The sequence below is a fragment of the Anabrus simplex genome, chromosome 9, assembly GCF_040414725.1.
Source record: "Anabrus simplex isolate iqAnaSimp1 chromosome 9, ASM4041472v1, whole genome shotgun sequence".
NCBI classification, from domain to species: domain Eukaryota; kingdom Metazoa; phylum Arthropoda; class Insecta; order Orthoptera; family Tettigoniidae; genus Anabrus; species Anabrus simplex.
In genome coordinates, this window is record NC_090273.1 from 78,716,611 (window position 1) to 78,740,334 (window position 23,724).

The 23,724-nt window shown below is 38.2% G+C and overlaps 1 protein-coding gene across 1 annotated transcript in view; it reads right to left on the reverse strand.

The window, feature by feature from the left end:
* The window catches only part of LOC136881243 (L-2-hydroxyglutarate dehydrogenase, mitochondrial), a 246,217-nt gene that overhangs the window by 7,622 nt on the left and 214,871 nt on the right, over positions 1 to 23,724 (reverse strand). The window contains exon 6 of the mRNA XM_068229234.1: positions 5,599 to 5,895. Coding sequence (XP_068085335.1) covers positions 5,697 to 5,895 — 199 coding nt within the window. The 3' untranslated portion in view covers positions 5,599 to 5,696. The remainder of the gene's footprint in view (positions 1 to 5,598; positions 5,896 to 23,724) is intronic.

Genomic DNA, 23,724 nt, shown 5'->3' on the forward strand with positions numbered 1-23,724 from the left:
GTGAAGTACAGTGGGGACTTCGAGGGTCCTGGGACCACTATGGTAGCTGTGAAGGCCCTTCAGGAACTCTGAAAAGTGGTGGCAAAAGGGACTCTGGTTAAGACGCAGCAGGTCGTTATGCCACTTAGGTTCCAAAATGGGTTTTAAAAAAGTAAATAAATGCAATGTAAATTTTAATCTTATACCAGTTGTATAGTATTATTTGAAGTAATTCTGCATACTGTATATGAGTTGACTATGTTTGTAAGTACAGGAGATATTATAAGTAGAATTTTGTAAACAATATAAATTTATTAAGGATGAGCTGTGTGTTAATAGAAAAAATTGTTAGCGTAAATTGTATAATATTGTATTCTACGAAAATTTTCTTCTTCTCATGTTAATTTAAAAATTTAGTGCTTGACAATAATGTATTTGCCACCAAGGTAGACACCTCATTTGCAAATAAAGAGATTTTGATTTTGATGTTGGCTAAAAATTTAAAATAAAATGATTAAGAATTGCAAGTTACTTATGACAATATGGGCTTTACGATGAAGTTTATTTCATGTAATGTAATGCCAATCAGGCAAAGGATTTCTATCTCATAGTGGCAATGGCAATAGTGGTTTCTGTTTAGGGACCTACCTGGTAATGCCTGGACTGGAAATATGTTAGCAATGATTTTGAGTGAATCTACTCCATTTAAAGATAAAAATTTCATTATGTTCCGTACTGAAATGTATCACAATTAAATTGAAACAAGAAATAAAGTGGTTCAACCTGTTCAGTACAAGTAAATAAGAAATGTAGTGTTACATTCTTATTTGGTTAAAAGCGGTACCAGTTTCGACCACCAATCTGGGTCATCATCAGCCGATTAAAAATATAAAAAAAAAAATGCATAGGTAAACGAAAAATTAAAGGATAAGTTTTTCACAAAAGCAGTTCAAGAAGCAATATAAGACAATAGGGATTAGCACTGCACAATTTTAAATCATAAAATCCAGAAGAAGTCGAAGATCAGTCACTTACATGTAGCAAGGTGCAAGTCCCTGAAGAGTAGCACAACACACATAATGTCCGGCACTGTGCCTTAAAATGTTTACAAGAAGAGGTGAACAGTTCATTGAACAAGCCTGCAAACACTGCCAGTGTGCGAAGTCACAACATGATTTAATAAATTTGAAGTCCCAAAATTGAGTAGAAGTCGAAGACAAGTCGCTTAAATAAAGTAAAATGCTAGCTCCTGAAGATCAGTGCAACATACGCAATGTCCGGCACTGTGCTTTTAAATGCCGACAAAACTCAGTGAATAGCTTAAAGAACAAGCCTGCAAATGCTTCAGTCACAAAAATATATAATACAAGTTAATATAATTGAAGTATATATCAATGTTAATAGTGCTAATCCCTATTGTCTTATATTGCTTCTTGAACTGCTTTTGTGAAAAACTTATCCTTTAATTTTTCGTTTTCCCATGAATTGTTTTTGTATTTTTAATTGGCTGATGATGACCCAGATTGGTGGTTGAAACCGGTACCGCTTTTAACCAAATAAGAATGTAACACTACATTTCTTATTTACTTGTATTGAATAGGATGAACCACTTTATTTCTTGTTTCAATTTAACTGTGAATCTACTTCATTCACTATTCGATAAGCACTAAGGATTCGTCAACCATCTACTGGTTGCCATATCTGCAATGAACAGGATAAATCCTTTGCATTTTTGAAGCAAGAAGCACCATCTTTCATATTCTGTCAGGCATACTGGTAGGTTTTGTCTCATCTGATGGGCACTTAATAGTCCTTGGAATTTCCTCGTTAATGACCGGGATGCTTTTAAAACCTACCTGGCTGACTGTGTTTACAATCCTTGTCTGCAGAGTGTGAGGATTTCCCAAACTCAAGACACAGTGTTGTCAACTCTCCACCAAACATTGTAGGTTGAAGGACTCCACATCAATAATAATGTCAAAGAGAACTGCAACTCACACAAAAATGAACTGGGAAAGGTAATTACGTAAAGTCCTAGTGTTTTAACTATATAGTCACTGAAAGCAAGCAGTGAGAATGGACAGAACTGCATGTAGCTGTGCAACACTGGAGAAGTGACAAGCAAGACAGCTCTAGGACTGGCACAGTTTTGAAGTACTCCTCGTGGACGGTCACTGACAAAGCAAAGCATATCATTGGTCAAGAGCCATTTTCTGTTGATCAAAACAGAGGCGACTGTAGACAGTCATAAATCTGGGAATGGTACTGCTTAACATTTGAGCCGATGCTTGTTAATGAGGAAAATAAGAAAACTATACAAGTTCTGATTTGGACTGTTTGCTAGATAGATTCAGTTTGTGCAAACATCCTTCTATTTCAGCACTGATTTTGCATGTATGGAATATATTAATGTAAATAGAGCTGACAAGGGCATGGCATACATGAATGTACTGAAGTCTCCAAGAACTGTAAAAGTAGTTAGTTATTTTAGAAACCCTCAGTACAGTTGCGAATACTCATGCTGATATCTTTTCTGACAAATAAGCTAACACAACAATGAAATAATAATGGAGAACTAAGCAAAGAAGAGCCAGGTAAATACAGTGGAACCTCCATTCTCCGTTTCTGGAGGGACCATGGAGAAAAACGTACAACGCGGGAAATTGGAAAATCCGGGAACGAATGAACCATCAACAATTTGGCTAAACATCCCCCCCACCAAAAAATATGTATACTCGTAATCTTACTAACACCCCTAAACCAAACTAAACTACACCCACCTACCAAGGGACCGCTGCTCGGCCCAAAGGCCTACTGATTGCGAGGTGATGCATCCTCTCTGCCGTTATTCCTAGCTCTCTAGACTTGGGTCACCATCTCTGTGATTAAATAGCGCCTCATTTAAAGGAAATCGTAGAATGAGTGAACCTGGAACCAGCCCTCATATCCAGGTAAAAATGCCTGAGCTGGCCACGAATCGAACCCAGGCCCTCTGGGTGAGAGGCAGGCAAGTTCGACCGCGGGGCCGGCTTCAAACGTTAATTACTGGTGCGCAACTTAAAAATCTCGAAACTTTACAATCAGTTTTACTGGAAAAACTTCATCAGTTTCCTCTGTAAACTTCTTTCAGTTCAGCAACTTTGATCAGTCAAACTCTTAGAAAAATCTAATACCCGTAATGCCAACCCAAACAACAATCGACCACAACTAGTATTTAATTCCCTAATCTAATAAAATAAAGCACATTGGTTACAAAAGAGCCCAACATGATGGTGAAATCCCATTTCTTAAAATCTTCCATTGTAATTTGGTCACTGGTATACTGTTCATAGTCAGTTTATGGAAATCTTGTACCGCATAAATTAGGCCTACATCGACTTTTAAAGGTTATGTTGAACTCGAGAATATGGTTTCGAATATAAGTATTGATTTTCAACGTCTCAAATGCATTCTTTTCAATTCTGCACATCACTAATCACAATCAAATTGGAAAGAAAAAGAAATCATCAAAACTTCCAAAATTATGGTTATTCGCAACCTTGAGCACAGCTGGAAAGCACACTCACTGTACAAGTTTGTATGAGTGCCAAATGATACAAAACTTTTAAATGTAACATGCGCAGATAAAACAACTGCAGTTTTTATAACATTTTAACACAAAAAAGTGAAATTTCCAATCTTATATTAGGACCAAAACAGTAATAGGCAATTCTAAAACCTCCAATGGCTTTATATATGTAAGGTGCAACATCCCTTCCGGTCTCGATCTTGCACCGTACGATAATATTAAAATACTGTACTAAACATGTGTTACTTAAGAAGGAGCAGTTTCGATTCCTGCCTGAAAGCTCAGTGACTATAAAGTGCCTGAGGGAAGTGCTGAAAACCTGTTCAGCGATATACTCAAAAAAGGTAAAAGAAAAAAACAAAAACATCTAACCCAGGACATAATGCAGACGTTTTGCAAGTACGAACTTTTAACGAAACTCATTCCGTCTTCAAATAGAGCTGTCAAAATGCACTCTGTCTCTTTCCAATTGTTGTGGACACTCTCTGCTTTATGATTTCGATTCTCTGAACAATACCACCCGAATGGGATGCTAAGATGGTCCCTTATGCAAGATCACCGCCGATCGCTATTCCGGTATAGTACTTCCTCAAATTACCGCAATGACGGGACTTTAACACCAAGATCCATAAGTATGCCGTAGCCATCCTTTTATGAGATACAGTTTCTTGAAAAACACGTGATTGAGGATTTAGCGTTGGTGGGACTGAAATTTCTGGAGGATTAATATGGGAAATCGTTTCTTCGAGGAACGGATAATGCAAGATTTTTACAACGTGATTTAATTAGGATGCTCGCAGTACCATGTAATTTGAACGAATAATACGGGAAAACGTAGCTTCCGGGAACGTATAATCGAGGTTCTAATGTACTTGCTAATGCCATGAAGGAAAAAGAATCCACCACCTTTCAGGAGATGCATGGTTCCTCCAGTCAAATAAAAATTTTAAAAAGTTGTTTATTGTGTGTAACTCTTACCGACTTCTTCCAAAACTTCTTTGAGAAAGGTTTCCACACTTACAGAAACAGGATACCAAAATCTTTAGTGTGTTTGATTCTACATACCTGTTCAAACAGCTGTTTTCTAGAATAACATTATGTAAAACCAGATCCATTTTTTCATGTCAGATGTTCAATGCAAAAACTCTCAGAGACTAATCAGTGCACAGAACAAACCTGACTACAAACACTGAAAAATTCATCCAACAAAAAAGATGTCAGACACTTGAAACCACAACAAATATTTGTTGGTATTTTAATTGTGTGACATTTAAAAATTAATGCAATTGATATTTCAGCTCCTTTAATGAAAAATGGGACATTTTGTGTCCAAGTTAAGACTTTGCTGGGACACTGGGACCAAATTTCTAAAAGCAAGACAGTCCTGGGTAAAATGAGATGTCTGGGATCCCTAGTTTTTGACAGGTGAATTAGATACATTTCAGGGAAACGTAACTTTCTAATCATTACAATAGAACAATCGTGGTCAGACAATGTTCTGTTCTAAGTAAGCACAGCAGTTTGTGTCTTTCACATAGGATAAACCTAAAAGAATATCATGTAAGGTAAAATAATGTTATAGATTTTCAAACTAAATTACAGTTTGTGCAAACAAACTTCCAAATGTGTATCTATTCAAGAATAATCACTTGTTTGGCAGAAAGATGACCTGCTTTTAGATGATTAACAGCAAGTATAGATTTGAATAATCATGACACCTGAAAGGACTAGGGAGTACAAAGGTACAGTATGTTTATGCACAAAAACCAATCGTACTGAATATAAATAATACATGGAAAACATGCTAAAGAACAAAATACAGATGAAGGGTGACAGAAATTATTAAAGGTACTCTAAATATCACAATAATGAAAGGCATCTTTGTTGACAGGTATTTAGAAAGTTAAGATTCTTGCAAGAACCAGACAAGATAGGTAAGGACACAGATATCCAGAAGAATATACAATGAAAAGAGCGATTGAAGAATGATGACGAAGACTGCACTGACAAGTTGAATAAATTCTTAAAACATGAACAAATGAAGCATATACTTATGAGGGTTCTTATGGCACCATTTGTGCTTCAAAGCTCCGAAGTTACAAGCCTAAATATAGGAACTCTCCAGATTATAATCATGCCACTCCACTCTTCATATATTGAACTCCTTCTCTACCCGATCAGCAATCATACGAGCAATAGCCAGAGAACTAGTTGCAGCTGGCGACGGTGCATTGCGGCAGTGTAAGACACGGCGAGAAATTTCATCACTGTTCCCGATGTCAAACACAAAGTCCTCCAAAAACTGTCCTTGTCTGTCCAGGGCCTGTGCTCGTACTCCAGAAGGACCGCTGAAAGAGACAGAATAGAAAGTGTGCTTCTCATACAATTGATTATCTTGGAGAACAACACCTGCTGAAAAACTTACAAGCAAAGAAACAGATAGATTTACACAGATAAAAAGATCTTTATACCTAATGCATATACTAATGTGCTCTGAATAGTAGAAAAGGTGTTTCCATAACCTATTTGAGATTATTTTAAACAGTTCAAGTAGAGAAAATCTCACTTTTTTGCAGAAAATTTCAAATGCATTTATCTTGTTAAATTCAAAGGTAATTTTATTGAAAGTAGTTAATATGTGTTTGAAATTGCTGTGTATTGATTTTTTGTAAATAATTGTCCTTGATTAAGTAACATGATTTCTTCTAACACAGCCAGTATAATATTCTTATTACAAACAAGGATTTATTTGGGCTTTACATACATATAAACATCTTCATTATGAGTGTTATTTCTTTCAGCATTCAGTCTGCAAGCCTCTGTGAATTAACTAAATGCTGCCAGAATCCTCTATGTGTAACCAGTTCTGTGGCCTTGTTTAGTTCTACACCTCTTATCATTAAATCATTAGAAAATTAATCTAATCATCATCATCTTGGTCTCACTCTACTTCTCTTACCATCCACAGCAGAGTCTATTATTCTTTTAGGTCACCTATCCTCTTCCATTCACCTCACATGACCCCACCACCAAAGCTGATCAATGCATGCAGCTTCAACAATCGAGTTCATTCCTAACGTGGCTATACCCCTCATTCTGAGTACCCTCCTGCCATTGATCCCACCTGTTTGTACTAGCGAACATTCTAGCTAGTTTCATGTCTCTTACTTCTAAATTATAAATAAGATATTCTGGGTCCACCCAGCTTTCACTCCCTTAAACGAAGGTAGATCTGAAAAAAATAGATCGGGAGCAGTCTTCTACAGATTAATGTTCATCGCAACTGTGTTAGGTTTGCTGTACCTGCATGTAATCTCACCTACTATACTACCATCTTGGCAAGACCTACACACAAATGTCAGCATACTTACAGAGACACAGACTACTAGTATAGAAGCCATGGTTTTAAGATGTCAGCTACAATGGGCAGGGCATGTAATACGCAATCCTGATAATCCCATTCCCAAGCAAGTGTTCTACTCTGAGTTGACAGTGGATAAACGTTGTTTGGGAGGTCAGAGGAAGTAATTTAAGGATGTAATTAAGGCTAACTTGAAGATGCGCCACATTGATAACAACTGGGAGACTTTAGCCATCAACCATTCATCCTGGAGATCTTTAGTTCATCGCGGCACACTATTTTTTGAAAAAAACCATAGGTGAATAGCGAATGATAAGAGGCAACGAAGGAAGGAAAAAGAACAAAATACGAGAACAATAGCTGCTTCACCTGGAACTATTTGTCATCTTTGCGGCAAACTGCGTGCCTCCTGTATGGGGTGTTCAGTCACCTACAGACTCAAGGATGAAGAAGAGTTCTGTTTGGAAGACCAACCTACTCGTTTTTGAGTGTTTGCTATTGTTCTACCATCCTGGAAGAATATACATCCTAAATACTTGAAATTATCTACCTATTCCAGCTTTGTATTCCCATCCTTACCTTCATTTCCCTCAGGTTTCTTCCCTATTGACATCACTTCAGTCTTAGAAAGGCTTATTTTCATATCATACTCATTGCACATGTGACCTGTTGTGACCCAAAGTTGGCAATGGAAATTTTACAGCAGAACTGAACAAAAGTGTCTTGGGTGTAAAAACTGCATTTCTATGTTTTGAATCCTTGCGCTGCCTATGGGTCTTCTTAACAAACTAAGTTATGCAGCAGTTTGAGCCTTTTCAATTTATGTCATAAAAACTTTCCACAATTGGTTTGAAATTTGTGAAAGCTGTAATTATGTTTTTCTCAAAATACAGTTTTCTTAATAGCAAAAGTCAATAATTCATATCCTCTGAAGTACTGCACCTAGAGGTATGAACTCTTTTTTCTGAATGCTCTGTATTTTATGAAAATTTAAGAACCACAAAACTCAAAAATGAAAATTCCGACTTTAGGTCCCTTCTCACGCACCAGGTCACATATGTAGCAGAAACTTGGACAAATGCTCAGAGAGATGGGAGTAGAGTACAGGCAGCTGAAATGAAATTCCTGAGGAGTATGGCACAGAAGGAGGGATAGCGTGAGAAATTATGACACATGAAAAGAGCTAAATGTGCAAAGACTAAATAACAAACTGGAATGGAACAGCTTGGGGTGATTTTTACATGTCAAGAAGAGAAAAGATGAAAGACTGCTAAGACAAACACTAGAAAGACAGATGATGGGGAAGGGAGGATGCAGGAGATCAAGATTACAATGGCTGGACTCTGTGAAGAACAGCATATGGCAACAGAAACTGGACTGAAACACAGTGTTGGATGGGGAATGGTAGAGAGATAGGACAAAGTGGAGAGGAATCATAATTTCCCCCTACTCAGTGTCAGCCGGAAAAGGGAAAATGATGATGACTCATTGTTTATTTTCAAGTTCCAAGATATCAGACTACAGATATTCAGTACAACCTTCCATTAATTTTTTTAATTTTTTTAAAGAATTTGCTTTACATTGGACCGACACAGATAGGTCTTACGGTGACGATGGGATAGGAAAGGGCTAGGAGTGGGAAGTAAGTGGCCGTGGCCTTAATTAAGATACAGCTCCAACATTTGCATGGTGTGAAAATCGGAAACCATGGAAAAACCATCATCAGGACTGCTGACAGTGGGGTTTGAACCCACTATCTCCAAGATGCAAGCTCACAGCTGCATGCCCCTAACCGCATGGCCAACTTACCTGGTAATCTTCTGTTAAGACCAAGTCGTTTGCATAGATCAAACTTCTTACAGTACTACATTTCCATCTAATTGAATCTCCCCCTGCCACTTTATACCTATCAGCAGATGATCCATGTACTATAAAAAAACAAAAGTGAAAGATTACAGCCTTATCTAACCCCTGTAAGTACCCTGAACCAAGAACTCATTCTTCCATCAATTCTCACTGCACCCCAATTGTCAACGTAAATACAGTACCTTTGATTGCTTTTAGTAATCAATGCTTAATCCCATAGTCCCCCAGTATGGCTAACATCTTTTCCCTCTATACTCTGTCTTATGCCTTCTCTAGATCTCTCAATCTATGAAACATAAACATAACTCATGGCATTTATTTTCATGTTCCGAGATATAACTGTCTATGGTCTGAAACTACTCTGGTTTTCATCCAACTTACTCTCAAACACTTACTGCACCCTCCCTTCCAAAAGTGCCAGTGAACACCTTGCCTGGTTATTGATCAATGAAATACCTCAATAGTTGCTGCAATCCTTACTGTTCCCTTGCTTGTAAATTGGTGCAATTACTGCTTTTGTCCAATCAGAAGGTAACATTTCATGCTAATCTTAATACTCTATGGAGTAATTTCATCCCTGCCTTCCCACTACGGCATGTTTTAACATTTCAAGTCTGATTTCACCTATTCCTGCTGCTTTATGAAAATTAAGTTCATTTACCATCCTTTCCAATTCCTCAAGCATAATTGCACCAACATCATTGTTTTGCACCAGGAGCTTGATTATCTGCAACATCACCAGAAAGGTTTCCTTTTATGTTGAGAAGATTTTCAAAATATTCCTTTCACCTGCCCAGTGATTCCCTGAAATCTATCATGAGTTTGCCTGATGTATCCCAAATACTACTCATTTCTTTCTTTTATTACTGTATAGAAAGGTTCCCTGCCACTTGCCCTAGCCTTTCCAGATTATAACTGATATCTTCCCACAACTTCTTGGTTTCAACAATTAATTGTTTCACTCTGTTTCTTTCATCTACATACAATTCCCCATCTGCATCAGTCCGTGTATGGAGTCATTTCTGATACGCCTTCCTATTACGTGTACAAGCTGCCCTCACTTCATCATTCCACCAAAATGATTGCTTTTTTTCATCTTTACATACAGTTATCCTTAGGCATTCCCTTGCTGTTGTACTACAGAATCCCTGTATACCATCCATTCCCTTTCTATATCCTGAACCTACTTACTGTCTATTGTTTAGAAATTTTCACTAATCACATTCATGTACTTCTGTCTAATTTCTCCATCCTGGTGTTTTCCTACCCTTATTTGCCTGCAGACAGATTTCACCTTCTCTATTCTAAGCTTAGAGATACTTAGTTCACTAGAAATTACATACTGATCCTGTATCATAAAAAAATTCTGGAATACTCGCACATTACTAACAGATTTCCTGAATTCCAATCTGTTATGGTATAGTCTATTGTGGATCTGGTACCCCTACTCTCCCATGTGTCATGGTGAATAGCCTTATGCTTCAAAATAGTTGCAACAAGTTTAAAATTATGTCAGTAGGTAAGAAGCCTAAGAAAACTGTATGTCAAGGTAGGAATACAAAGCTGGAACAGAAAGATAATTTCAAGTGTTTAGGGTACATAATCTCCCAGGATGGTAGTATAGTAAGTGAGATTGAATCAAGGTGCAGAAAAGAGAATGCAGTCACCACAAGTCAGCTCAGAAACGAAATTATCTTTCCAACGATCTGTTTTCGGTCCAACTTTGCTTTACTGGAGTGAACATTGGGTAGACTCAGGATATCTTGTTCATAAGTTAAAAAATAATGGATTCAGTCATGTAGGGTAAGAGAAATAGAGGGAAACCAATATGATGATGGTTAGACTCTCTTTCTAAAGTTTTAAAGATAAGAGTTATAGAACTAAATGAGGGCACAGAGTTAGTAACAAAGAGGATTGTGGTGGTATTTATTTAATTTATAGAGGCTTGCAGACTGAATGCTGAAAGGCATAATAGTCTACAATGAAAATGTATGTATGTGTGTATTAGCTGTTACCCACAGCTTCGCTCGCGTGGATTTCGTAAAATAGTAAAAGGACTCGTTCCTCGGTACTGTACTAAGACATTATCTGAAAATCCCTAATGTATAAACATTCACTGAAAAACTGAGTGCCATTTACCCCAGAAACTCTTAAACCACGTTTGTGTCATTGCCTTTTGGGGCTAAGATGACTATGCAATATAGAACTGTACATATGAGAAACAGTTTTTTCTCAGGTTGAAAAAAATTTATTTTTAAAGTACATTCCAAATATCAGTCTCAACGTCGTAACATTTTCAGTTTTTGAGATAGGCTATAAGAATCCCCATAAAAAGAATTTAACCCCTTTATTAGTCCTTCCCATTTTCCGAAAACAAAAAGAAGTACATGTTCCTTTACTTTTAAAGGAGATTCCAAATGCTAATTTTCGCATCTGCAACATCATCAGTTTGTGAGATATAAGCATCCTCAAAATTATTCACTTCTTTTTTCATTTCTTTTCACTCCCAGTTAAGTGCCTTTTCCAAAAACAAAACATCCGTGTTCCTGTATTTTTAAAGGACTTTCCAAATACAAAGTTTTTTTTGTGTATTTTGATATTTTGCTTTTAGGTCACACCGACACAGATAGGCCTTATGGCGACGAAGGGGTAGGAAAGACCTAGGAATGGGAACGAAGCGACCATGGCCTTAATTAAGGTACAGCCCCAGCATTTGCCTGGTGTGAAAATGGGAAACCACGGAAAACCATCTTCAGGGCTGCCGACAGTAGAATTTGAACCCACTATCTCCCGGATGCAAGCTCACAGCTGCGCGCTCCTAACTGCATGGCCACTCGCCTGGTAATACCAAGTTTCATATCTGTAACATGTTAAGTTATTTGACATATACTGTAAATAAACCGGCACTCATTTTCAAAATTCACCCACTTTTTCAATTCTTTTCAACCCCGTAAGTGGATTTTCTGAAAACAGAAAGGTACATGCTTCTTTATTTTTGAAGGAGATTTAAAATACAGCACCAAATTTTACGTCTGTAACATCTTCAGTTTTTGAGATATAAGTATTCTAATAAAATATTCTTTTTCCCTTTTTTCCACCCCCTCTCCAATTAAGTGTACTTTCCAAAAAAAAAGTTTTTCTGAGATATAAGTATCCTCTTAAACAGAATTCTACTCCTTCTTTACTTGTTTTAACCCCTCCCCCCCCCCAGATCAATTTTCCAAAAACAAAAAAGATATGTGTTTATTTTTAAAGGAGCTTCCAAATACCAAGTTTCACATCTGTAACATCTTTATCTTTTAGAGATATAAGTATCTTCGTACAAATTATTCAACAAATATTTCAATTCTTTCCCCCTGTAAGTTGATTTCCAAAAACAAAAGAAGATGTGTTTCTTTATTTTTAAAGAAGATTCCTAATACCAGTTTTCACGTCTGTAACATCTTGTTCTTTTTTTGTGAGATATAAGTATCCTCACAAAAAGAATTCAACTCCTTTTTCACCCCACCCCCCGTTATGTTGATTCCCCCCCCAAAATGCGTTTTCTTTATTTTTAAAGAAGATTCCAAACACCAATTTTCACGTCTATAACCACCAGTTTTTGAGCTATAAATATCCACATAAAAGAATTAATTTTTTCACTTCCTTTCACCCTCCCTTCTTAAGTGAATTTTCCAAAAACAAAATATACGTGTTTATTTATTAAGGAGCTTCTAAATACCAATTATCACAAATGTACCATCTTCAGTTTTTGAGAAATGTGACCTCATAAAAGGAATTAAATTCCTTTTCACTTCCTCCCCCAAGTTTATTTTCCCCATAAAATGCTCATTTCTTTATTTTAAAGGAGATTCCAAATACCAATTTTCACGTCTGTATCAACATTAGTTTTCATACGATATAAGTATCCTCATACAAATAATTCAATAAATTTTTCAATTCTTTCACCCCCCTTAATTGGATTTTCCAAAATCAAAGGAATATGTGTTACTTTACTTTTAAAGGGGATTCCAAACACCAATTTTCATGTCTGCAACATCTATAGTTTTTGAGATGTAAGTAGGCTCATACAAATAATTTAACTAATTTTTCAATTTTTTCAACCCCGCCTAATTGGATTTTCTGAAAACAAAACATATGCATTTCTTTATGAGATGCCATTCACCAATTAATAAGTCTGTAACATCTTCAGTTTTTGAGATATCAGTGTCCTAACACAAAGAATTCAACCCACTTTTCAGCCCTTTCTACCCGCCCCTCCCCCCTTCCCCAAAGTGGTTTCTTCTAAAACCAAAAATACAGCTTTTACTAAGTTTATGAAGGATGTTATTTCAAGACCTCAACTTTTGTGCTAAGTTCAGGAGGTGTTGTTTGAAGGATAGTGTACGGTCCAAGATGACACCAAGGTATTTTGGGTTCCAGTTATGACGAAGAATTCTCCCTCTGAAACTAACATTCAGTTTCACGTTCGCCAAACGATTATTTAAGTGAAAGCAAGACACTTCTGTTTTACTCACACTGGGTTGAAGTCTCCAGATTTTGAAGTAATCTTCCAGTAAAGACAGGTCTTTGGTCAGAATCTCTTCAGTCGTCTCCATTACCTGATCTTGTACAGCTAGAGCCAAGTCGTCGGCATAGCAGAATTTTCTGGATGAAGTGTCAGGAAGGTCAGAGAAATATAAGTTGAACAATAATGGTGAGAGAACTGATCCTTGGGGCAATCCGTTGTTTAGCTTCCTCTCCTTACTTATCTTACATCCAGTGATTACTTGGAACTTCCGATCACTTAACATGTTGTTAATCAGTTGAGCCATCTTTCTGCATGGTATGATGCGAAGAAATTTGTAGATAAGGCCTTCCCTCCACACAGTGTCAAAGGCAGCAACAAATGCTACAGATGTTTTCAGCTTCATTTGATGTAAGAGACAATACTTGGTCACAGCAGCTACGTCCTGGTCTAAAGCCTGCCTGTTCAACTGGAATGTGCTCTAGGATTGCGCTACTAATTCTGTTATATATCAACTTTTCAAAAAGTTTGTAGCAGCAGCTAAGAAGGGCGATGGGTCGATAGCTTTCTACCTTGTTGCAGGGTTTGCCAGGTTTCAGAATAGAAATTATCTTTGCCTTCTTGAACTCCAATGGAAGTTGACCAGTCAGCAGGATGTCAATAAAGAACTCTGCCAACCATTTCTTAGCATATCCTCCCAGATGAATAAGAAATTCTGGATGGATGCCATCGAAACTAGGTGACTTAAAAGGTTTGAGGTCCTTCAGTCCCATGTCAATGTCTAAAACTGTGAAGGGACGTGCATATTCAGATGAGGGAGATGATGTCTTTTTCAAGTCACGAAGCTGCCGTCTGATATGTTTGGTATGTTTCTTGTCGGGAGGCACTCTTGATGTGGTAATGATGTGGGAAGCAATTTGGTCAGGTGTTACTCCTGAAGGTTTTCTGCATACTGATCCACTTCCTCCCAATCTCCTCAGAAGACTCCATGCTTCTCTGCTTGAGTGGGTGAAGTCCATACTTTCAACTGTGTCTGTCCATTTCTGCCTTCGAGATAAGTCTAAGCTGGTCAAAAGTTCCGTAGCTATCTCTTGGTCACTACTTTGCTGGAATTGTAGGTACAGTGTTTAACTTTCATCACTCCATCCTGGGATATATTCTTTTCGATATCCTCTTGGCATACACATTTTTGCTGTTGTTGTTACTGCACCGATGAACCGATGGTAGTTCTTATGAGATGGGGGATCCACCAAATGCACTTGTCCAGTTCCCTCAAAATCTTTGCCCAGTCAGCTTTCTGGAAGTTCCATCGAGCATGTGGAGTTGACCGTATGACAGGGACCGTGCAACCAATTTGTATTATTACAGGTCTGTGCTGGCTGTGGGGGAAGGCATCTATCACTTTTCTTGTGGCATTGATCGGGAAACCTCTGTCATTGCAGGTAAAAAAACATAAGTCAGGATTAGAATCCTTGCTCCAAGCAGCTGACCTGAAAGTACCTTGATCTTTGGCATCGAACACTAGATGAAGATTGTTTACTTCAGCCCATTCTGCAAGCATACTTCCATTCTCATCATTGTCAGAGTATTTCCAAAGTTCGTGGTGACTATTGAAGTCTCCTATATAAATTGCAGGATGTTGTGCAGTTTGTAAGACAAAATCAGGCCAGGGTGTCTTAGGTGGCTTATAAACATTTGTTATAGTGATATGCACTTGTATGACAACCGTATGTATATCTTCCTTCACGTTAACAGCTATTAGTGAAGCCTTGTTTAGGTTGCTCCGAACATACGTAGCAATACCATATACCTCGTGATAAGTTGCACTAACAAGGGAACATCCACAATGGTGAAGTCGCCGATCGCGATGAAACTTAGCAAACACCTTGAGGTACATGTAAAAACAATGCCAGCATCAATTTTAGGCGCCAACATTCATTAGCGCGTTAACTAAGGGGCATAAAAGTTGCGACATTTCAAGTTCCGCGCGAACAGCGATGAATTCCTCCTGACCAATGCTCAGCCGGAACACTGCTTTGTGCCACACCTCTGCTCCTCCTCCCCCCCTCCACTCCGCCTGGTTCAGCACCACTCGTTTCCCTCTCCCCGCGCTGCCGTCTGCTTAGCTGTCGAACAGAACCTGTGCTACACTGCGTATGCTATCAGCCTTCCTCATACCTCTCCCTTGGAATTTCCACATTGTATAGGCAGTTTACATTGTTGTACCAGTTCGTACAATAGCCATGCACACTTTTACGTATGTAACTGTCATTGTACCCAGAAGACTGTAGTGTGATACTTTAATATGGCTACTTGTTGAATACATAGACCTCTGTCAGCTATAGCGCACAAGTACGAGTAAGTAGGACTACAGCTCTGCCTGTGATTACGGTATATCTACTGCATATATAAATGCACATCTTTATTTCTTTTTAAAGACTTTGCTTATTACGTCAATCATTCCATGTCATACTCATATCAAAGTTGTCTATGCATTGAATTGATTTATGTTCGACAACCATGGCTGCAATTGAAATGTGTTGTGCCTTTCACTGCAAAACATAAATACATCGTTCAATACAAGCATAAATAAAAACATTCTATCTAGATTCCTTATACCAGAGTACGTAATACGGGAAATAACAGCAGTTTCTAACTCGGAGTTTATAATTGCTGTTGTTCGCGATTTCGTTTCGTTATGACACAACTGATAGCGTACCCAAAATGGGGGTAGCGGAGTGGACGTGAAAAGAAGGTCTGGACCTGTAACCATATTTTGATATCCCGAGGTACAACATCTCATTACATTCATTGAGATCCTCTACCCGGGCACGTAATTTCTTTAAATAAAAGGATATTTAACGTTGTTTCAAGGTGGGCGATTCATTTTAATAAATGCCATATGTATGTCCACTCTAAATGACACTACCGACAGCTTCAAGGTGTTTCAGACGTAAATAATACATTAAGCCTAGGTCGGACGCGGTACCTTATACCACGTTTGTCCACGCCCGATGGTGCTTAACTCGGGGTTGTACCCACGAATTGACAACCCACCGGAATTAACAGGAATGAAAATATAACATTTGCATAAAATATGAGTAAATACGTTTAGGTTATTTATTATCATTATGTGTGAAACGGAACATGATTTAAAGGATTTCAATAATTATAGTACGTAAAGAAGCAAAATATAGCGCCGGTCTCGTACCACAGCCAAGCAGCCGGCAAGCGCGAGGAGAAGGGAGGGGAACGTGCCGGGGAGAACCACTTGGAGGGTAAAAGGCAGTGCAGAGGGTGTGTCTCCAGACGGGAAATGTGTGTGTCGGCTTAGCATTGGCCAGCAGGTATTCGTCGCTGATGGCGCGGAACTTGAAATGTCGCAACTTTCAGGCCCCTTAGTTAACGCGCTAATGAATGTTGGCGCCTAAAATTGATGCTGGCATTGTTTTTACATGTACCTCAATGTGTTTGCTAAGTTTCATCGCGATCGGCGACTTCACCATTGTGGATGTTCCCTTGTAAGAGCAGTATATCCAGGAATTCAACCTCTGCTTCGGAATGCTTCTTCGTTGGAAACGTGAGTTTCCTGAATGGCGACAATGTTGATGTTATTGTCCAACAGGAATTTCGACAAATAGTCACACTTTGCCTTGTTAATGCTCTCGACATTCAGTTGTAGGAGTCTGATAGATGGACCAATGTTTCTCGTTAATGAGTTCTGAGAAGAACTGTTTCTATTAATTCGTCGAAAATATGTCATTGCCAGGAGATCCTGTGGATAGTCTGGCTGCCTGTTTTCACTGTTGCTCAGTTAGCACCAACCAGGAGGCACGTGTAGGGCAATTAGAGGTTAAACCTACGGACGTGAGCAACGCTAGGGTCATTGAAGACTAATTATGATGTTATCTTATGCAATTCCAATTGATTAGGTAGAATCACAGCACAAGGCTATTAAATATTTAACGTCATCTAAGTATCACTTTAGTTAAAGATTAGGGAATTTCAGGTTACTGTAACTGCATGTCCTGAGGGACATCTCTTCGATTCTCGACCAGGTCAATGGACTTGGGACTCACTTATGACCATCATGTCTTGATTTATTGTGTGAGTTATATGTTTATTATGTACTAGGCAATGCAAATCTCTTTTGTGGTTGTGATTTTATTGGTTGTGGATTCAGTTCCATATGGTTGCTATGTTTGTGGCAGGGGTTCCATTCCCACTGCAGTAAAGCCAGTATAGATGTAAAATTTTGGGGGTAATTGTGTTCATTCATATTACGTAGAGCTCTTTGCTACAGATTTTCTTAATTCAGTGTAATTATTAATGTGGTTTCCATATTGGTGGGAATGGTTATATCTGTGGGAATGAAGTTGGACCTTTTCGAATCTAATTTCTCATGTTGTAATTAGATCGGATGTACTCGTCAGTCCACGTTCATTTCATGGCAGTTGGTGATGAAGATGCTTGTTGTTTAAAGGGCTAACATCTAGGTCATCGGCCCCTAATGGTACGAAATGAGACAAAATGGAATGACAAATTAAAAGTCCAAAATCCTCCACTGACCAGAATTCAAGAAGTGGGGGCAAAGAATGAATGGATGGATGTGAATTTAAAACAATCGGTGGATCAAACCCGCAATGTTTCGCATTTACAGAATATGACGTGAAACAATAGTAGAACTATTACTGACCAAGGGCCTGCGTCTATAGCATAATACTGAATCGATGATACTTTTAGTCCAAAGGGGTCCAAAATCCAAGTCATCAGCCCCTCATAATGGTACTTATTGCTAGGAAAGTAGAACCATGGTATATGTCATGTTGCGGTACTAATCATAAGTAGCGTAGACTCGCGGCATTCCACACAGTATGGTACTACTCACAGGTAATGAAATTCACACATGGAATACAGACCTATGGTTTTCGCACATTGCGGCACTTTACAGGCAACGCAAACCTATGGTGTTCATCACATACATGTACTAACCACAGGGACCTGCACTATCCCGTGGTGTACCTCATGTAGTTTGTACTAATCATAGGCAAGCCAGAACCATGGTGTCGCTCATAAAGTGGTACTAATCACAGGTACTGTAGAAGCCAGCAATGAACTCTGTTGCTACTAATCACAAACCTATTTGGTACCTAACATAGTGGTACTACGCGCAAGTAACAGCGAACCATGGTGTTCCCCGCATGGTGGTACTAATCGCAAGTAGTTTCATGGTTATAATATAATCATCCCTTGGTTGCCCCTATTAGACTCCTCAATCACATATCAATCAATCACTACTGATCAGCATTTAGGGCAGTCACCCAGGTGGCAGATTCCCTATCTGTTGTTTTCCTAGCCTTTTCTTAAATGATTGCAAAGAAATTGGAAATTTATTGAACATCTCCCTTGGTAAGTTATTCCAATCCCTAACTCCCCTTCCTGTAAATGAATATTTGCCCCATTTTGTCCTCTTGAATTCCAACTTTATCTTCATATTGTGATCTTTCCTACTTTTAAAGACACCATCCAAACTTATTCGTCTACTGATGTCCTCCCACGCCATCTCTCAACATACCACTTAATGATATAGTTGATTTCCATAGGGAATCTGAAATATTTGTTCCGAATGAGTAAATTTATAATACCAATATAAAAGGTCCGTTATTGGACATTATAAATTTTCCAGCTAACTCATTCCTGGTTGCCACCGTTTCACCCTCGTATGCTAGGCTGGGCTCATCAGTTGGTACCTAGCACACCTACCAAGACACTGGCTAGTGCATACCGTGGAGGCCACTGCGTAAGCTAATTGTAGCCACCGGCATCATGGCTGAATCATGGCTGAGAAATGATATAATGTATGCAGAAATTTTCTCACGGAACTGAAGTGTGTATCGTAAGGATAGGATAGGAATGGTGGGAGGAGGAGTATTCATTTTGGTGAAAGAAGAATTTGTAAGCTACAAAATAGTTAAAGATGAGAAACATGAAATTCTAGGTGTAAGGCTCATTTCTAAAGATAATAGGCAACTTGATGTCTTTGGAGTGTACAGACCAGGAAAGGGTAGTGCTGACATGGATTCAGAATTATTTGATAAGATAATCAACTGTGTAGAAAACGACATGGTAAGGAATGTGATTGTAGCAGGAGATCTTAATTTACCAAATGTCAATTGGGAAGGAAATGCGAATGACAGGAAGCATGACCAACAAATGGTAAATAATCTAATATGGGATGGACAGCTGATTCAGAAAGTGATGGAACTAACTAGAGGGAAAATATCCTGGATATGGTGCTGATAAAACAAGATGAGCTCTTTAGAGAAACCGATGTAATAGATGGTATTAGTGATCACGAAGCTGTTTTTGTTGTAGTTAAAAATAAATGTGATAGAAAGGAAGGTTTTAAAAGTAGGACTATTAGGCAGTACCATATGGCTGATAAAACAGGCATGAGACAGTTTAAAAAAAGTAATTATAATCAGTGCAAAACGGCAAATAAGAATGTGAACAGACTGGGATGGGTTTAAAGAAATTGTTGAGGAATGTGAAAACAGGTTTGTACCTGTAAAGGTGGTAAGGAATGATAAAGACCACCTTAATATAATAGAGAAATAAAGAGACTAAGAAGGAGGTGCAGATTGGAAAGAAATGGAGTTAGAAATGGCTGCGGAAGTAAGGAGAAATTGAAGGAACATACTAGGAAATTGAATCTAGCAAAGAAGGCAGCTAAGGATAACATGATGGCAAGCATAATTGGCAGTCATACAAATTTTAGTGAAAAATGGAAGGGAATGTATAGGCACTTTAAGGCAAAAAAAGGTTCTAAGAAGGACATTCCAGGAATAATTAATGAACAAGGAGGGTGTGTATGTGAGGATCTTCAAAAGGCAGAAGTATTCAGTCAGCAGTATGTAAAGATTGTCAGTTACAAGGAAAATGTCCAAATAGAGGAGGTGACTAATGCTAAAGTAGTATTAAAATTTACATATGATAACAATAATATTTACAATAAGATACAAAAGTTGAAAACTAGAAAAGCGGCTGGAATTGATAAGATTTCTGGGATATACTAAAGGCAAAGGGTTAGGATATAGTACCATATCTGAAGTACTCATTTAGTTCTTGTTTGGTTGAAGGAGCTATACGAAATGAATGGAGAGTTGCTACAGTAGCCCCTGTGTATAAAGGCAAGGGTGATAGTCATAAAGCTAAAAATGACAGGCCAGTCAGGTTGACATGCGTTGCATATAAGCTTTGGGAAGGCATTTTTTCTGATTACGTTAGATATGTTTGCGGAATTAATAACTGGTTCTATAGAAGGCAATTCGGTTTTAAGAAAGGTTATTCCACTGAAGCTCAACTTGTAGGATTTCAGTGAGATATAGCAGATATTTTGGATTCTGGAGGTCAAATGGACTGTATTGCGATTGACCTGTCTAAAGCATTTGATAGGGTGGATCATGGGAGACTACTGGCAAAAATGAGTGCAATTGGACTAGACAAAAGAGTGACTGAATGGGTGGCTTAATTTCTAGAAAATAGATCTCAGAGAATTACAGTAGGCAAAGCTTTATCTGACCCTGTAATAATTAAGAGGGGAATTCCTCAAGGCAGTATTATTGGACCTTTATGTTTTTTTATATATATATAAATTATATGAGTAAAGGAGTGGAATCAGAGGTAATGCTTTTTGCAGATGATGTTATTCTCTATAGAGTAATAAATAAGTTACAAGACTGTAAGGAAATGCAAAATGAAATGTTGTGAGATGGACAGCATGCAATGGTATGTTGATAAACGGAGTTAAAAGTCAGGTTGTGAGTTTCACAAATAGGAAAAGTCCTCTGAGTTTTAATTACTGCGCTGATGGTGTGAAAGTTCCTTTTAGGGATCATTGTAAGTATCTGGGTGTTAATATAAGGAAAGATCTTCATTGGGGTAATCACATAAATGGGATTGTAAATAAAGAGTACAGATCTCTGCTCATGGTTATGAGGGTGTTCAGGGGTTGTAGTAAGGATGTAAAGGAGAGGGCTTATAATTCTCTGGTAAGACCCCAACTAGAGTATGGTTCCAGTGTATGGGACCCTCACGAGGATTACTAGATTCAAGAACTGGAAAAAAAACAAAGAAAAGCAGCTCAATTTGTTCTGGGTGAATTCCGAAAAAAGAGTAGCGTTACAAAAATGTTGTAAAGTTTGGGCTGGGAAGAACTGGGAGAAAGGTGACAAGCTGCTAGACTGAGTGGTATGTTCCGAGCTGTCAGCGGAGAAATGGCGTGAAATGACATTAGTAGACGAATAAGTTTGAGTGGCGTCTTTAAAAGTAGGAAAGATCACAATATGAACATAAAGTTGGAGTTCAAGAGGACAAATTGGGGCAAATATTCATTTATAGGAAGGGGAGTTAGGGATTGGCATAACTTACCAAGGGAGATGTTCAATAAATTTATTTATAGGAAGAGGAGTTAGGGATTGGAATAACTTACCAAGGAAGATGTTCAATAAATTCCCAATGTCATTGAAATAAATTAAGAAAAAGCTAGGAAAACAACAGATAGGGAATCTGCCACCTGGGCAACTGCCCTAAATGCTGATCAGTATTGAGTGATTGACTGATTGATTGATTGATAATTGTCTTGCTTGATGGTTAAATATTATTTATCTAAAAAATATGGCTTGTACTGCACATTACTGGGAGAGAGAGAGAGAGAGAGAGAGAGTGTGTGTGTACTGTATGTTTGCATGCATGTATGTATATATATATGTATGTATGTATGTATGTATGTATGTATGTATGTATGTATGTATGTATGTATGTATGTATGTATGTATGTATGTATGTATGTATACTCAGCAAAGCTCTAGAACATAATACAGTACACAGATATGCTATGTAAGCGGTGTCTTAAATTAACTTTACCTCTGATTAACGGGAGTCTGTGCACAATGGAAATAAAATGCACTAACATACAATTCTGTTATGGACAGGTTTTACTCAAAGACTTAACACGTTTGCAGCTGCTCGGATATCAGCAACCATTATCATGGTATCGTAATACTTTGTTTGTTTAAAAGAGTTCATTTCTGTGTCCTTATGCATTATAGATTATTATTTTAATTCCATGATGCAGATGCTGCATCAGCGGCACTACCGATGAGCTTCTCGCCTTCGGTGCCGTTTGACGCAGCATGTGCGTCATGACGGGTAATGAAGTGGAACGAGGAAAATAATGTTTTGTTCGATTTTAGAACTTCTTTACAACAGAAAAATAAGTTTTTGAACATTTCACACAAAATTAATGTGCAGTAGAATCTTATTATTGCTGTGTGGACAATGTATGCTTACATTACTCCATAAGCTGTACAATGTAACTAGTCAATACAGTGTGCTACAACAAACACAGGGAGACATGTCACTGTTTGTGGTCAGTTATTTCTGTCTCTTGTTGAATTCCACGAAACATTTCTCAAGGCACAAGCCTGGCTGTCCTGGACACTCACTGCAGTAGAACATGCTGTCCCTGTGCTGCCCCTCTTCATAGCACTGTTTGTACCATTTGCTCAGTCTATGTCCATTGTCCTTAGCTGCACATTTACTGGCATAATGAGTCTCTGTAGGTGGTGTGAGAGATTTTGGGAGCCTACGAAATGGTGGCCTGTTGTCAATAGGTAATAACTCCTCAATTACCATCAGTCAAAAAACATAGAGTGATACCTTCTTTACAGAGAACTTAATATACAGCATGTAGGAATTGTATAATATCATTTCAGTGACATGAATTCCTAATTTTCGATATCACTTCATTCTTTTTCTTGTGAAAGAATAGTAGGAAATTATTTAGTCATGGTGATATGTGTCTGACATATGTCTATTATACTCCACTATTGCTTTAGGCTTCAGTTTTTTGGCCCCTTTCTTGTTGCTGACCTCCACCATGTCAAGCTCATATTCTGTGGAAATGAATCGTACCTCGCGCTTATCCCGCCACTTTCCCATAGCTATGCCGTTAGCATAAGAGCAGACAACTTCGCCAACTTTTAGTTGCTCTCAAATACACTGGCTGGTGTTTCCTTCCTGCCAACTCTGAGCGTACCAGTAGAATGTGTCCCATTACCGAGAAGAGTAGCAGATAAAGAATAGCTATTGTAGAAATTGCCCATATAGAGTGCATGTCCTAAATTTAACCGGCCTTGCATAAGATGGAGCACTATATTTGCAGCATGGCCTTTCCCACCTAAGTCATCTGTTATCCCAGTGCAGACAGTAAAATTTATAACTGTTCCATCTGGCTCCGTGAGCATATATAGCTTGATGCCATATTGTCTCTTATTTTTAATGTATTGACGAAACATCAGCCTACCATACCACAACATCATGGATTCGTCAATACACAGCTCCTTACCAGGTTCATAAACCTGTTTCATTTTATCACTGAAG